The following is a 12,825-nucleotide window of genomic DNA, read 5'->3' on the forward strand; positions in this document are numbered from 1 at the left end:
TTTGGATTTGTGAGTTTATGTCGTGTGGTGGTGGTAGTGGAGCGAGTGAGTGTCGAGAGAAAAAAAGAGTTGCTTGAGCTTGAGCTTGACAAGGACAAGACAGACCACAGACCAGTAGACCACAACTAACAGAAGAACAGAAGACAACACGAACACATCCACCCGGCACCCACACAAATGTAAAAAAAGACTGACTTGTTAAAGGTAGAAAATTTAAAGTTTTTATTGATTCATTTTAATATCGCGTCACATATGGTTCTTGTTGAAGTTGAAAGCAAAGTTCCATAGTTTTATCTTCGATTATTTGAATAAGTTACCTATTGAAGGTTACCAAAACAAGGTAGGGATCTAGGCCTACTTGCATATCGGACTAAAACTTTAGGTAAATTTTAGGGTTTTAGGTTTTAGGTTATGTATTCCTATGAGGAGATTTTTGTCAGGCCTAATTATGCCCAATGAACCTGAGAAGGTGGTTATGAACAATATTTTTGTTTGCAACGTAAATACGTAAGTCTCATCCTTCTTGTTAATTTACTACTCTCCGTATGGACTCAGAGCCAGTTATGGCTGAAGAAGAGTTACCTAATGATGCATGTACAGATAAGGACAAGAAAAGTAAAAAGTCCAAGAAAAGCAAGAAAAGAAAACATTTGTCAAGTGATAGCGAATCCACTACTTCCCCAAAGAGGCTAAAGAGTAAAAAACACAAAAAGAAGTGCAAGAAGAAACATAAACATTCCAAAGATAAGAAGCATAAATTAGAGGGGACTATCCAAGTAACTAAGCCTGAAGCTGAAGGAGACACCATAGTAGGACCTGAAGTCCCAAAAGAGATTCTCGAGAAGTCTCAGACAATGGCTCCTCTGTCCAAAGAAGAATGGGAGAAAAAACAGAACACAATCAAACGTGTTTTTGATAAGACAACGGGTAGATCAAGGTAAGACTAACTTAATATTTGGTTTCGGTTTTTTTCGTTATTTAGCCTAGTTTGTTTTTAAAAAATTATAGTTATTATTTACAAACCTAGAGTACCGGTAACTTATAACTTAGTTAAGGTTCCCTACAATATATCACCTGGATTTCCCCGAGGATTATGCCTACTGGATTTTCAGCATTACATTTCAACAGGAAAATTCCTCTTGACGTATTGAAAAAGATGTATATAGTTTAGTTTTTTTTTTTTTTTTTGTAACTCAACCCAGATTTTTTTGTTTACAGAAAGATACCTGTAAATTCAGCTGAAGTCTGGTAAATTTTCCAGCATTTTTGCAATAGTCTTAATACGAAGCTACTTTCCGTGCACAAGTTAGGCTTGCCCCGTACAACATTGCTATAGGCTCTCAATTAAGCTACCTCCCCTCTCCCCCACACATAATAGACTCGCCCACCCCAACGATGTTAATATTTCATTAGTTTAAACTTTAATCACCTCAATTTACGACCTAATATTGTGTAGAATTAATTAATTAGCCTAATGAAGATCTATTTCAACAGAGAAATATTGTGATAGTTCAGTTACTGTAAGAGAAATTAGCACTAGTGTGCTACCTGATAAATCAAAAACTGGTATGAGTTAGAGTACCCTATCTTATTCCATGTTTTCAAAGTGGCGAAATGATAGATAAATTAGTAAGGTTAAACAGTGTTTTGATTGTATATACGGATTGTATATTTCTTACTCTGTACATTTGTTGCTGGTAGTGTGTAAAAAGTATTGTCTGGCTATGTGACTCATCCGAGAAATGTGACTCATTCCCGCCATTGTTGCTTAGTTGTATATATATGTTTTTGTGTTTTAAATGTTTTTAATGTAAATAAGACGCAATCAATCCAACTTTGTTGGTCAAGGATGAAGTAACCAAGTATCAAGTAGGTAAGTTAGTATCAAATAAGTAAGAAAGCTCAATACTTCCAATCCGAGTCCGGAACAAATGGCTAGCTATGTATTTGTAAATTGATTCACCATTTTACAGAAAAAAATACATGGTAGGCTATATTTATAACAACCAGTGTTTCCTCACGACCAAAATAAAAACCCCGCTTGACAGGTCAAAGAAAATCCTGTTTTATCTGTTATTTTTACATATCAGCTCTTACTGGCTTATCTTGCTTTCACACCAGTATGGTCAGGGCTTATTTTGCTAGTTACAGTAAGTCAATCAGCAGTTTTGCCAGTATCAGGAGTTGAGTGCAGTTGGTTCTCTTAGTTCTCTTGTCAACTGCCTTTTGTAGATTGAAAGTGGGTTGTACGATATGGAGAAAGAATTGACCTATTTACAAACCAGTGGATCTTAATGTTTCTTGGTGGGTGTACTTTCTTTGTAGTTACGACATGTCAAGCATAAGTAAGCCACTTATTTTTGATTGTGAAGTCACTGTGCCCTCTGAACACAGATAGCAGACTGAAACTATTTTTAATGTTGGCCTTCAATTAGTCTGGATAAATGTTCCAATCTGGACTGGGACCACACTGAGTGTGAAAGCGGTCAGAATCAGATGCAGAAACACTTTAATCAAGATTTACATTATAGGCCTATAAATACAGAGGGGGGCGTCAATATGTACACAATTTTGAAAAAGTTATAAAAATGCTCAGTAAATGAGTAGTAACATTTGTTGATTATAAATATCTTAAATTTGTTTTTAAATGTCTTTAGTATAATTTAATTCCTACAATATCTTTAGGCAGGAAATTAAAAAACCTTGACCTGCAGCTGTAGGGTTTTTACCATAAAAATAAATTATGTCCCTGGATGGCCGAAGTAGCTCCTACAAGGACGGGGAAGTCTTCGGCCAAGGTTTGAAACCAGCATGTTCAGCTGGGATGCTTTGATGTAGCTTGGGTGACAGTTTAGCGTGTAAAAGTTTCTGCATTAAGGCGCTTAGTTAGGTTGGAAGTTAGTAACTTTCGGCAAGCTCTAGCTCCTTCCCTGGTTTTAAGTTTTCAATTAAATATTTTATCTTGTAAATGCTTCTGGCATTTTGCCAGTTGTAAAAAATGTTGTTAAATTCATAATTATTTTCTTAACACTGCACAAGGAATGATCTTCAGGAGGAGGAGAGGCCTTCTCTGTCTCCCCACAGCATTACAACTAATGTCATTAGAATTGCACAAATTTAAATTCAACTTAGCTAATAAGAGTGTAAAATACAGGGTGAGTCAGTGAAACGGGCCATTTTTCGGTAAGTATTAAAAAAAGGTCAAACATCATACGATCGATTTATTCATTAAAAAAACGTAGTAAATGAGTGGAAGTTTGTGTTGAACCAACAAAACAAGCATCAAGTCTTGAAAATAATATCAGAGTCAACTCCTTAAACTTTTAGTCAAGCCACAAAAAAAAGGAGCTGAGGTCAGAGGATCAAGGGGGCCAGGCAATATCCCCATTTCATGTCAATGGAAGAAACGACACACCAAACCGTAGCTTTATTAGAGTGAACTGGCCATTCATGATGTGCTTGTGGACCGACCAATATCAAAAATTTGCTTATTGGCATCCCGTTAAGTGAAAATGAGCCTCATCGCTCATCCATAGGCTGTGAATTAGCTCTGGGCCATCTTGCATATTTTGCTGATGGTATGGCAACTAAGTATGGCAACTAAACTTCCAGAGGTTGGGAACGCAGGGTAACTTACTCGGCCCCTTTCCTTCTTCCCCTCTATTCACTAACGTTATAAGAAAATAGCCCGTTTCATTGACTCACCCAGTATATGTTGACATTTTCAGGCTTATCAGAGGTGACGGAGAAATCATTGAGGAGATTGTAAGCAAAGAAAGACATCAAGCTATAAACCGCCAGGCTACTCAAGGAGATGGTGACTTCTTTCAAACCAAGATTAAAAAGTATGTTTGATATCCATTAACTTACCTGTTGTGTGACATAATTGTACCCTTTAGAGTTTGAACAGTGTTAATAAAATGCAGATTGTGAATGAAATGTTAACTATGACTCTGTAAAAGTTTTTACCACCCTGTAGTTATGTCAATAACAAAATTAAGTTTAAAAGGCCCATAACTTACTGCCAACTGCCTTCAATAATTTTTCACTTTGAAAATCTTACATACAGCACTAGACACAACTACTTCCATTGCAGGAACCTTGCATACTAGCCTAAGCGAATTTCCAGTTTCTGTAGGCTAATGGATATTACCCAAACAGGTTCGTAACAAACTGAAATTTACACTTTTTTTATTAATTTTAGAAGACGAACACTTAGTTTTGCTTCTAAAGAAACACGCAGGGATTTTGTTTTGATTAAATTCCAAATGCCTACCATGGGTCAGCAGGATTGGCTTTGGAACTCGCTAACCTCATGTTAAATGCCCTATCTTCAAATTTGGTCAATGAGCAGAACTTGCTAAAGCGCAACCTACATTGGAAGCGGAATTTGACGGTCTGAGCGGGTCTGCGCGAGTCTGACAGGGTCTGCCAGAAACAAACACAAGTAGCCGTCTACCCTCCTACACTGGCACAATTGTAGTGTCGGGAAGGAGGAACGGGTCTGAGCTTATCGGAAACAACTCAAAATAGTTTGTTTTTTTCACCCGGTCAGACCAGACCCAGAGACCCAGTCGCATTGAATTTTGAATCTTTGACCGAGGTTGGTGTATAGTTGATGTTATTTATTTCGTCTGTTTGTTTTTTAGATTGTGCTAAAATGGTTGACAAAGTTGGCCGTGGCCCAAGTGACTATAAAACATATAATAAAACATAAGAAAGTGGCTTTGTGGAACCAGAAAGACAAATACTACTAAAACCTCAATTGCTGTCCATTTTTCAAACCGAAAACAATAACAAATACTAAACAACAAAAACTATGCTAAAGTTGACTAAAAACACAAAATTATAAACAAATTTAACTAACAAAAAGTTAAACAACAACAAGTTAAGTTAAATAACTTTAATAACAACACAAATGCTTTGTGCCGCGTGCACTGTGACTGTGGAGTGTTTGTGAGCAAAGACCGTGAGACTGGCTGCATAGAGCGCTGGTAGGAGCGTCACCCCGCTTCTGGTCTGATCAGTCTGGTCGGGTTGGCTGAACAGAAAAAAATCTGTTTTTACTTTTTAGTGACATTTACCCAAGTTCCATTCTGCTAAATAAACTATGATAAAATTCATCATCATGGTCATGGCGAGTTGGTGGCTTGGTCAGTAGTAAACTGAACCGTGAAACTAATGTACTCTCATAGGTTTGTGTCCCGTTGCTGCCGCTTAAAATTTATCCTCTCAATTCATGATTCCTTAGGAGTTAGCCTAATACTTACACGTCACATAGTATTACGTGCTGTAAAATAAGTGTTTGAGTCAGTAAACTTGGTAAATTTGTGTAGGCCTACATGTGTACTTTTTCAAATACATAGTTTCCATCTTTCTAAAGACTAATAAACTTATTTCTGGTAACAAGTCTAAGAAAGTCGGACTTTTCTTTAAAGTTTTTGGAATCTATAAATTACTGTCTTTATTAAAAGTAGGCCTATATATAGTTCTGCCTATTGTTAATTTTAACTTCCTTCATTCTTTTGCGTGTCTCAATACTTTTGACTTCGTCTTTCTTTGGGGATGTGTAAGGATCTGTTTCCCACTAACATGGCAGAACTCTTTCCATCTATTCTCAGAATTAGAGAGTGGTTGCTTCTATCTTCTGGTTGGCTAGCAAGTACCGAGTTTGTTTCGTCTTCATAAAGTTTTTTTTTTCTTTTGCAAATGTGACATGAATTTTTAAGCTTGAGAGGCCTCATTACAGTGTTCATAATCCAAAAATCTCCATGAAATTCCACTAGAATTACTATCTGGATGAATATGCACATTATTTAAAGCACATTTCGAAGAATATGTTTGCTAGTTTATTCAGATTCCAACATGCTGGTGTGCTGATTTGAAGCTTGAAGTTGTTCAAGATTGGAAACTATTCCAAAGTTGTTTTCTCTGTTTTCTACGAAGCTGATTTTCGTAGAACTCCAAGCCTACCCTAGCTCAAGAATTCATGTGTATTGAGTGTGATACATAGTCAGGTAATTTCTTTAAATCATTTGTTCTGTAATGACATTAAGGCAAGCCCTTGCTTTTATTACTGCCTACCATGGGCGTCCAACAATCCACGTCCCAATGTTCCCAAAATTCCCACCACAAATTCTATGTTCCGTTGGTCCCTACGTTAACCAAATTTTTACAATTTTGAAAAATTATTAAAAAAAATACATTTACAATACATAAAACACATTTAGTTACAGCAATTTGTAATATCGACCATTTTGTACATAAATGTTAAACATTTGCCATGTGAGGACCCTTAACCTCCCTTTTTACTGGGGGTTATTCCTCATACCCTCCAGTTCCCCCAGCCCTCTTATGGACAGTTATATGCATACAATAACCTACAGATATTATATACAACACAGATATTATTACATAACATTATAGATATTATTAGCGTTGTTCACTGTATTGACGCCCATGCTACCTGCAAAATTGCCAAAAAGCGGGAAATAAAAAAAAGGGCTGTGTTGGTTGAGCCAATGCCTACTATACTGTGATGAACATGATGTAACATCTAGACAACCACTTCACTTAACTACGAGTACCATTTCTCCGTACCATTTTTTCATGGTATAGACTAAAATGTTAAGTATCTTTTAATTTTAGTGATCTTAATACAGAGATAATATTAATAACTCCTGATTATACCTGATAGTCTTGCATATGATGGTAAAATTAAATAACAATTCCTCAAGATCAAGAAATTATACGAGTATGGTATTTACTCTTACTGTTGTCAAAACATAGTCTTTTTTGGGCACTAGGCTGTTGAAATGTAAATTTTTTTTACCACTCTACACACCTTTATAACAAACTTACCATGCAAGTATTTAGTCTGGAAAACAGCTATTTATCACCGGTTTAATCAAATGGGGTTTCATTATGTACTACTGTATGCAGTGGCGTAACACCAATGCAACCAAAACGGTGCATTGGGGCGCAGGCCTTAGGGGCGCCAAAAACTGATAGGCTATTCTGGATGTTGAAGCAAAACTCCCTCAAGCTTACCGAAAATAAATGTAAAAAAAATATTCCTGGTACTTTATTCCGTTACAGTCACAACAGTATGTTGATGACTCTTTTGTTAACTATCATCGTTATTTCCTCGGCGCGAAGGTGCACATCTGCGCTTTGTGCTTATCTTGTTCTTATCACAAGAATTTACTGCTCTTGTTTATTTATCGTTGTTTATGTTTTGGTCAATGAAGTAATTTGCTTAAAAATGTAGTCAAAGACGATATCAAAAGTAATAAAATAAGAAAAATCAGCCAGTTGGCTGATTTTCTATCTATTGATTAGGAATAAGTTTATTGCATCAAGTGTGCCAAACATATGTACACAGCACTCATAATGTTTCTTACATTACCCATAATTGTTGCAAGTATAGTTAAAAGTCTTTTTCTAAACTAAAAATAATAAAGAACTACTTAAGGAATTCTATGCCCAATACTAGGCTGTGAGATTTTACTTTAGTTAGTATTGAACATGAAAGAGCTCGTTCTTTAGCAAGACGGTTCCTAGAAACAAGGAGCCGTAGGGGCTTTGTCAGGGAATAGGAATTAACGTACAGTGTTGTCTTCTGTCCTCCTTCAAACACCTTGTTTTGAGCTTATTTCTAACACTTCTTATATACTTAAGTAAATACCTTTGAAATTACCAATTTATGACACTCAACATTTTGAAATAAACAGTTTACTGACTGTCTGATTTTTTGGAATCACTTTTAATTTGACAGATTATATTTTAAATAAACTTGGACTCACCTTAGTCGGTGGTTTAAACTAATAAAAATGCAAAGACAACAGCAAATTGTAAATGTATTGGTACGATCGGATAAGGAAAATTAAAGATGGTATTTGAAGGAGAATTTATACATTGTACAAAAAATGTTTTTTTTTTTACAAATTACATTGATTGTTCTCAAATTAATGTTATTTTGAATTTATACAGGCTTGATTCCAGGCATAGCATAAGATTGTAAAATTGTATATATCAAATTTGGTCAAAACCACCAAACGTGCAATGTCCACGGAAAAATAAATAATAGATCAGTGTTTAGTAGAGACCAACAAACTCCCCAAATATATATTTGTCACAGCCGGCCGGTTGTATAGGCCTACTATTCCAACAGGAACTATTTTGTCAGTGATCTGTATTTAAGTACCATCACTGTCGTTGTTTCAATACAAGGGGCTGATTTACTTCTGAGCAAGATCATTTGTACGTTTGATTAATTATAATTTACTGACTCTAATGGGAGTTTATCCTCATGATCTATTGTATTCCCTCCTAAACCTTCGACCATGAAACAATGCACCGTTACTTTTAATTCCTTAAATACAATCACTTTCTCACACCGGGTTTTAAAATTTAATCGACAATAAACTTAATCTAAAATACAATAATGTTTCTTAATTGTACATTGAACAAAGACAGATGTTTAAATATAAACCTGTAGATTGCTTGTAAATAAATTTTTAACAGGTTCAATCTTATATATTTTAAATATTCCAAAATTCGACGATTATAACGATCAAGACGATTATAACAATTTGACAAAACTAATCAATGGTTTACAGCTATATTGGAATTTACAGTCCCATGGCATTGAAAACATGAAATTTGAAACAAACTTATACAGGAAAAATTGTAACACTGGGCAGATTGGCGTATGCTAAATTAATACTAAGACACAAATAATACAGACATTTACTTACGTTCACGAGGGCGACCACACATACATTCACACTCACGGACTACATTCATTATAAGAAACTTGGCTTGTAGGGTTTATCGAACAGAGAGAATTATTCCGACAACGATTTTTTCGATGTTCGATCAATAAATTTCTCTAGTTTTTGAGTCAGTAATTTAGATTCTGTCTCGAAATTCTATTATTAATAAACAATTCAGTAACGATTTACGATTGTGCTGACGCACGCACAATATTTCCCGAATCCTTCTTTCCAAACTTCAAAGAGATAAACTTTACGAATGCACAAAAATCATCGATACGTCCGTTCAAGACAATATTTGCCCTCCAGTCTGTTAGAGCTGTTCTGTATCCTTCCGCGATCGTCCCTGATTGGACCATTTCACCACGGTGTTTGGCGCAGATTTTAAATTTGAATGGGCAAATCGGCACACAAAACAAGTATAAATCAGTTTATGAGCAACAAAATCTTAAAGACAAGACAACACCATAGCTGCACGCTAAAAGTAGCAAAAGAATCTTACGATTAAATAGTCTACCGGTGTCCCAAATATTGTCGAGAAATCAAAAAATTAATAAGCTTAAACCTTGTGCATGGTCAATATACTTTGTCTTTACCAAAATGTCAATGGTAATGTCAATGGGTTAAGGTTCAAACTTACTAAAACTTAAAATGTGTCTCTATCCACATGTACAAGTGATATTGAACTTGAATTCACAAACCATGACATATTCAGGAGAGATCGTGACAACACGAGAATATGAGAATAATCTCACAAGTAACGAATCTGGAAACACAACTAATAATATACTATGCATATTTCTCATCATTATTGATATGGTGTCTTGATCTGGGGTAACCCTTCTCATTCAAAAAAGATGATTAAATTACAAAAAAAGTAATACAAATTATTGGCAAAGTTCATTGAAGAACTCCTACCTATTAAAAACCATTTCGAAATTGTCAAGTCTAACTTTTTACGATCACTATATTTATATTTTTTATATTTTTTAAATAGCATGCTGGGTTCATAAAACCTGTCCTATTTAGGAATATCTAAACTAAAAATAATTACAATACTAGAAATAAAAATATTACTAAACCTGTAGATAACAATTTAAAATATTCCAGTTATCACCACGATACATTGGTCCAAAAATCTTTCTTTTAGTTTTAAGTCTTAGATCCAACCATCAATACCAGGAGAGTTAGCAGTCGGCCAGGAAGAGCTATCAAAGGTAAACGATTGACATCACAGCTACTTGACAACAAATAGCATAGTTTATGTAATTGTGCTTTTGGTTCTCTTATTATCCATGTAAACCTCCAATACCTGTACATTTATATGAAAAAAATCGTATTGTGGGCGAGCGCCCATTTGATCGTGTACGCCACTGCGAGTTAGACAGTCATGGATCACAGTGGCAGTGGACGACTGCACCACGACAGTTTGTCGTAGTCGTGAGATTATCGTACAGTGGGCGAGCGCTCATAAGATCCAATGGTTCACTATTGGAATGTTGTTGTTCCGACACAGTGTCGTACGACCAAAATCGTATAGTGGGCGAGAGGCCTATGGGGCCGAGAGATAATTGCGCCCCTCTCCACCTACCTTGTAATATAGGGGAATTGTTCTCTTCCTTCCGCCCCAAACAAGCCTAAAACCTCTTGCGCTCCAGGGACCTTTATAAAAGTGGCCTTGCCTATGACTGTTACATTCCTTAAAAAAAGTGATGCAAGGATACTGTCTGTAACAATTGCGTGTGCCAAATTCAATCTAAGACTAAATATTGCTATTAGTTCCCGTATATTAGGTTGTGTTTAATAGAAAATCTGCACTACCTTTCAACTTCCAATAATTCTATCCTTCTGAGGAATGACATAAGCACATAACTCTTGGCATGTAGCTGTTTTGTTAGTTTCCTAATATTTATTTGAGTCACGCCTATATTTTTATTGTATGATATTTTCATACAAACTGAAGAAATGTTTAACCGAAGTAAAAAAACTTAAAGTTATTTGACTGTTGCATATACTGTTATTCACACTGTATATCTCATAAAAAGTTTTTAATTATATATTATTTTAAATGCATATGAGGCTAAATATATATTATCAGTTACTAGCTGAAATCAAGAACATAGACTCCATCTCTGGTTCAAACAATCTTTAAAAACTTTCATTTCATTTTTTCCCTAGGAATAATAACTAGAAGGTATATGAAAATACTCTTATGTCCCTTCATATATTTAAATATAACTTCCCGATTATTATATGGTGCTCTTATATGAATATAATAAAATAGGCCCTCCAAACACTTTCTGATACATGTAGACCATAAGTTATCATTTTTTATTACAGTTATGTAGTTAAATACCATCAAAATTATTGTTAATTTATTTTAGAGTTATGTAAATTGTTATATTTTCAGAGTTATTTAAATGTTAATTTATTTTAGAGTTAATGGTTATGTTAACAGTTTTATTTTAAAGAGTGATTGCTACTCACTTGGTCCATTCTTTCTGTTACTGTAACAGAAAAGCCATATTGTTTGTTAGACTTAAGAAAACATTGACTGTGTCTATTGTAATACTAGTATTACTTAATGACAAATGAAGATATTGAATCTTGATAGCTAAAACAAATGTAAAACAAAATTTCAATCAAACAATATTAATTAATTAAAACAAAATTAAAATCCATATTTTTCCCTGAGCTGCAACGTAACTTAAGTTAAACAATTGTTAATTAACAAAACATTGTATAATTTTGATGATTTGTAGATTAGTTTAGAATGACACCCTTCAAAGTGTACTAACTGCTGTAAACATGTACAAGAAGGTAAATATATAGAAAAGATTTTACAATGGCAATGGATTTTGATTGGAGACCCCTGTCATCATTAGGACTAAGTAAAATCTTTTATATATTTTCACCGTCTTGTAAAAGTTTACAGTTTCACCGTCTTATTGTCATAGTTAAAACATACTCCCTTAGTAGATTTCCCATCCTTAAAGAACAGCTTAAGCAAATTTTGTCGTTAGTTCTGTCCGGTGCACTGTAGAGGTTGTGTTTTGTTTACAATTTGTTTCTTCGTATTTCAGTTATTTAAAACCTCATTTAACCAAATAAAACGATATAGCGCGCGTGAGTCGTGGTTAGGCGCTCACAACGATTGCGTGAGAAGAGGAATAACCTTGAAAACACCGCACGTTGATTTTGGTGCGGCGAAACGTCGGTGTTGAGAACTTTTGTCTGATATTTTAAATTTAGTTTTATTTTTATTTTTGTATATTTTTATGTGCAATGAACTGTGTATGATTGTGACATGACAAGGACTACGTTCTCGTGATTTCAATAAGGTGAGTGATGCCCAACAAAAAATTATCATACTGAAAAACTTATATTTGTTTGTACTTATGTTATAGTCATTTAGTATATTTGTCCAATAATACTGTTGCACTGTTTCTGACAAAGCAAGCATAACTGAGGAATGTTTGAGTTTGTTGACAGCATAAAGTCATGAAACAGCTATTGAAACCACACGAGCAACTCAAGTTAATAGCTCAAACCTGTATAAGTAGCCATGTCCACAACTGCAAGCCATTTCCGAGATGCAGCTGTTTGTAGCATCTTCGGTTTTAATCTCCATCGCTCTTCTCGCCCCCAGAGGTAAACTTAGTAACTAAATAATTCCTTGTTAGCGTAACAGAGGTTATTAGGACTAAATGAAAAAGAAATTGCTTCTAACATTTTATAACCTATTTAGATCTACTTTGTATTCATTTGATATGATAAATATAGATGAATAGACGGTAAGTTGTGACTGATTGAATTATAGGTACTTGAATTATTAATATAATTAGTTTATGTTCCAAAGCTATTTTCTAATATCTCTGATAGAAATTCACCACCACTTGTCTTATAAGAATTTACCAATCTTATCATGAATAAGAATACTATAATAAGCATTTTGTCAAGTTTTTGGTTTATTTATCCTTTATGAATAATAATCTATTAAATTTGGTTTGAGTAAAACATAACACCTTTTACTTATTAATAAAATATT

At 34.6% G+C, this 12,825-nt stretch overlaps 2 protein-coding genes across 2 annotated transcripts in view; both read left to right on the forward strand.

Annotated features, from left to right (window-relative positions):
• Nucleotides 1-115: 115 nt before the first annotated feature.
• On the forward strand, nucleotides 116-3,945 carry LOC128998460 (ADP-ribosylation factor-like protein 6-interacting protein 4). The gene is made up of 2 exons (XM_054424591.1): nucleotides 116-937; nucleotides 3,729-3,945. Exons 1-2 carry the CDS (start codon nucleotides 546-548, stop codon nucleotides 3,853-3,855), a joined length of 519 nt encoding a protein of 172 aa, XP_054280566.1. The 5' UTR covers nucleotides 116-545; the 3' UTR covers nucleotides 3,856-3,945.
• An 8,410-nt stretch (nucleotides 3,946-12,355) lies between these two features.
• The window catches only part of LOC128998126 (uncharacterized), a 50,353-nt gene continuing 49,883 nt past the window's right edge, over nucleotides 12,356-12,825 (forward strand). The window contains exon 1 of the mRNA XM_054424125.1: nucleotides 12,356-12,428. Coding sequence (XP_054280100.1) covers nucleotides 12,371-12,428 — 58 coding nt within the window. The 5' untranslated portion in view covers nucleotides 12,356-12,370. The remainder of the gene's footprint in view (nucleotides 12,429-12,825) is intronic.

Source organism: Macrosteles quadrilineatus, unplaced genomic scaffold, assembly GCF_028750875.1.
Source record: "Macrosteles quadrilineatus isolate MER2022 unplaced genomic scaffold, UCM_ALF_1.0 Scaffold_7__1_contigs__length_78375512, whole genome shotgun sequence".
NCBI classification, from domain to species: domain Eukaryota; kingdom Metazoa; phylum Arthropoda; class Insecta; order Hemiptera; family Cicadellidae; genus Macrosteles; species Macrosteles quadrilineatus.

Excerpts from the sequence above, each read along its gene's own strand:
- LOC128998460 (XM_054424591.1), top strand. The coding sequence starts at position 546 with ATGGACTCAGAGCCAGTTATGGCTGAAGAAGAGTTACCTAATGATGCA. Across the intron at positions 938-3,728 it reads AAGACAACGGGTAGATCAAG|GCTTATCAGAGGTGACGGAG; the intron begins GTAAGACTAACT and ends TGACATTTTCAG.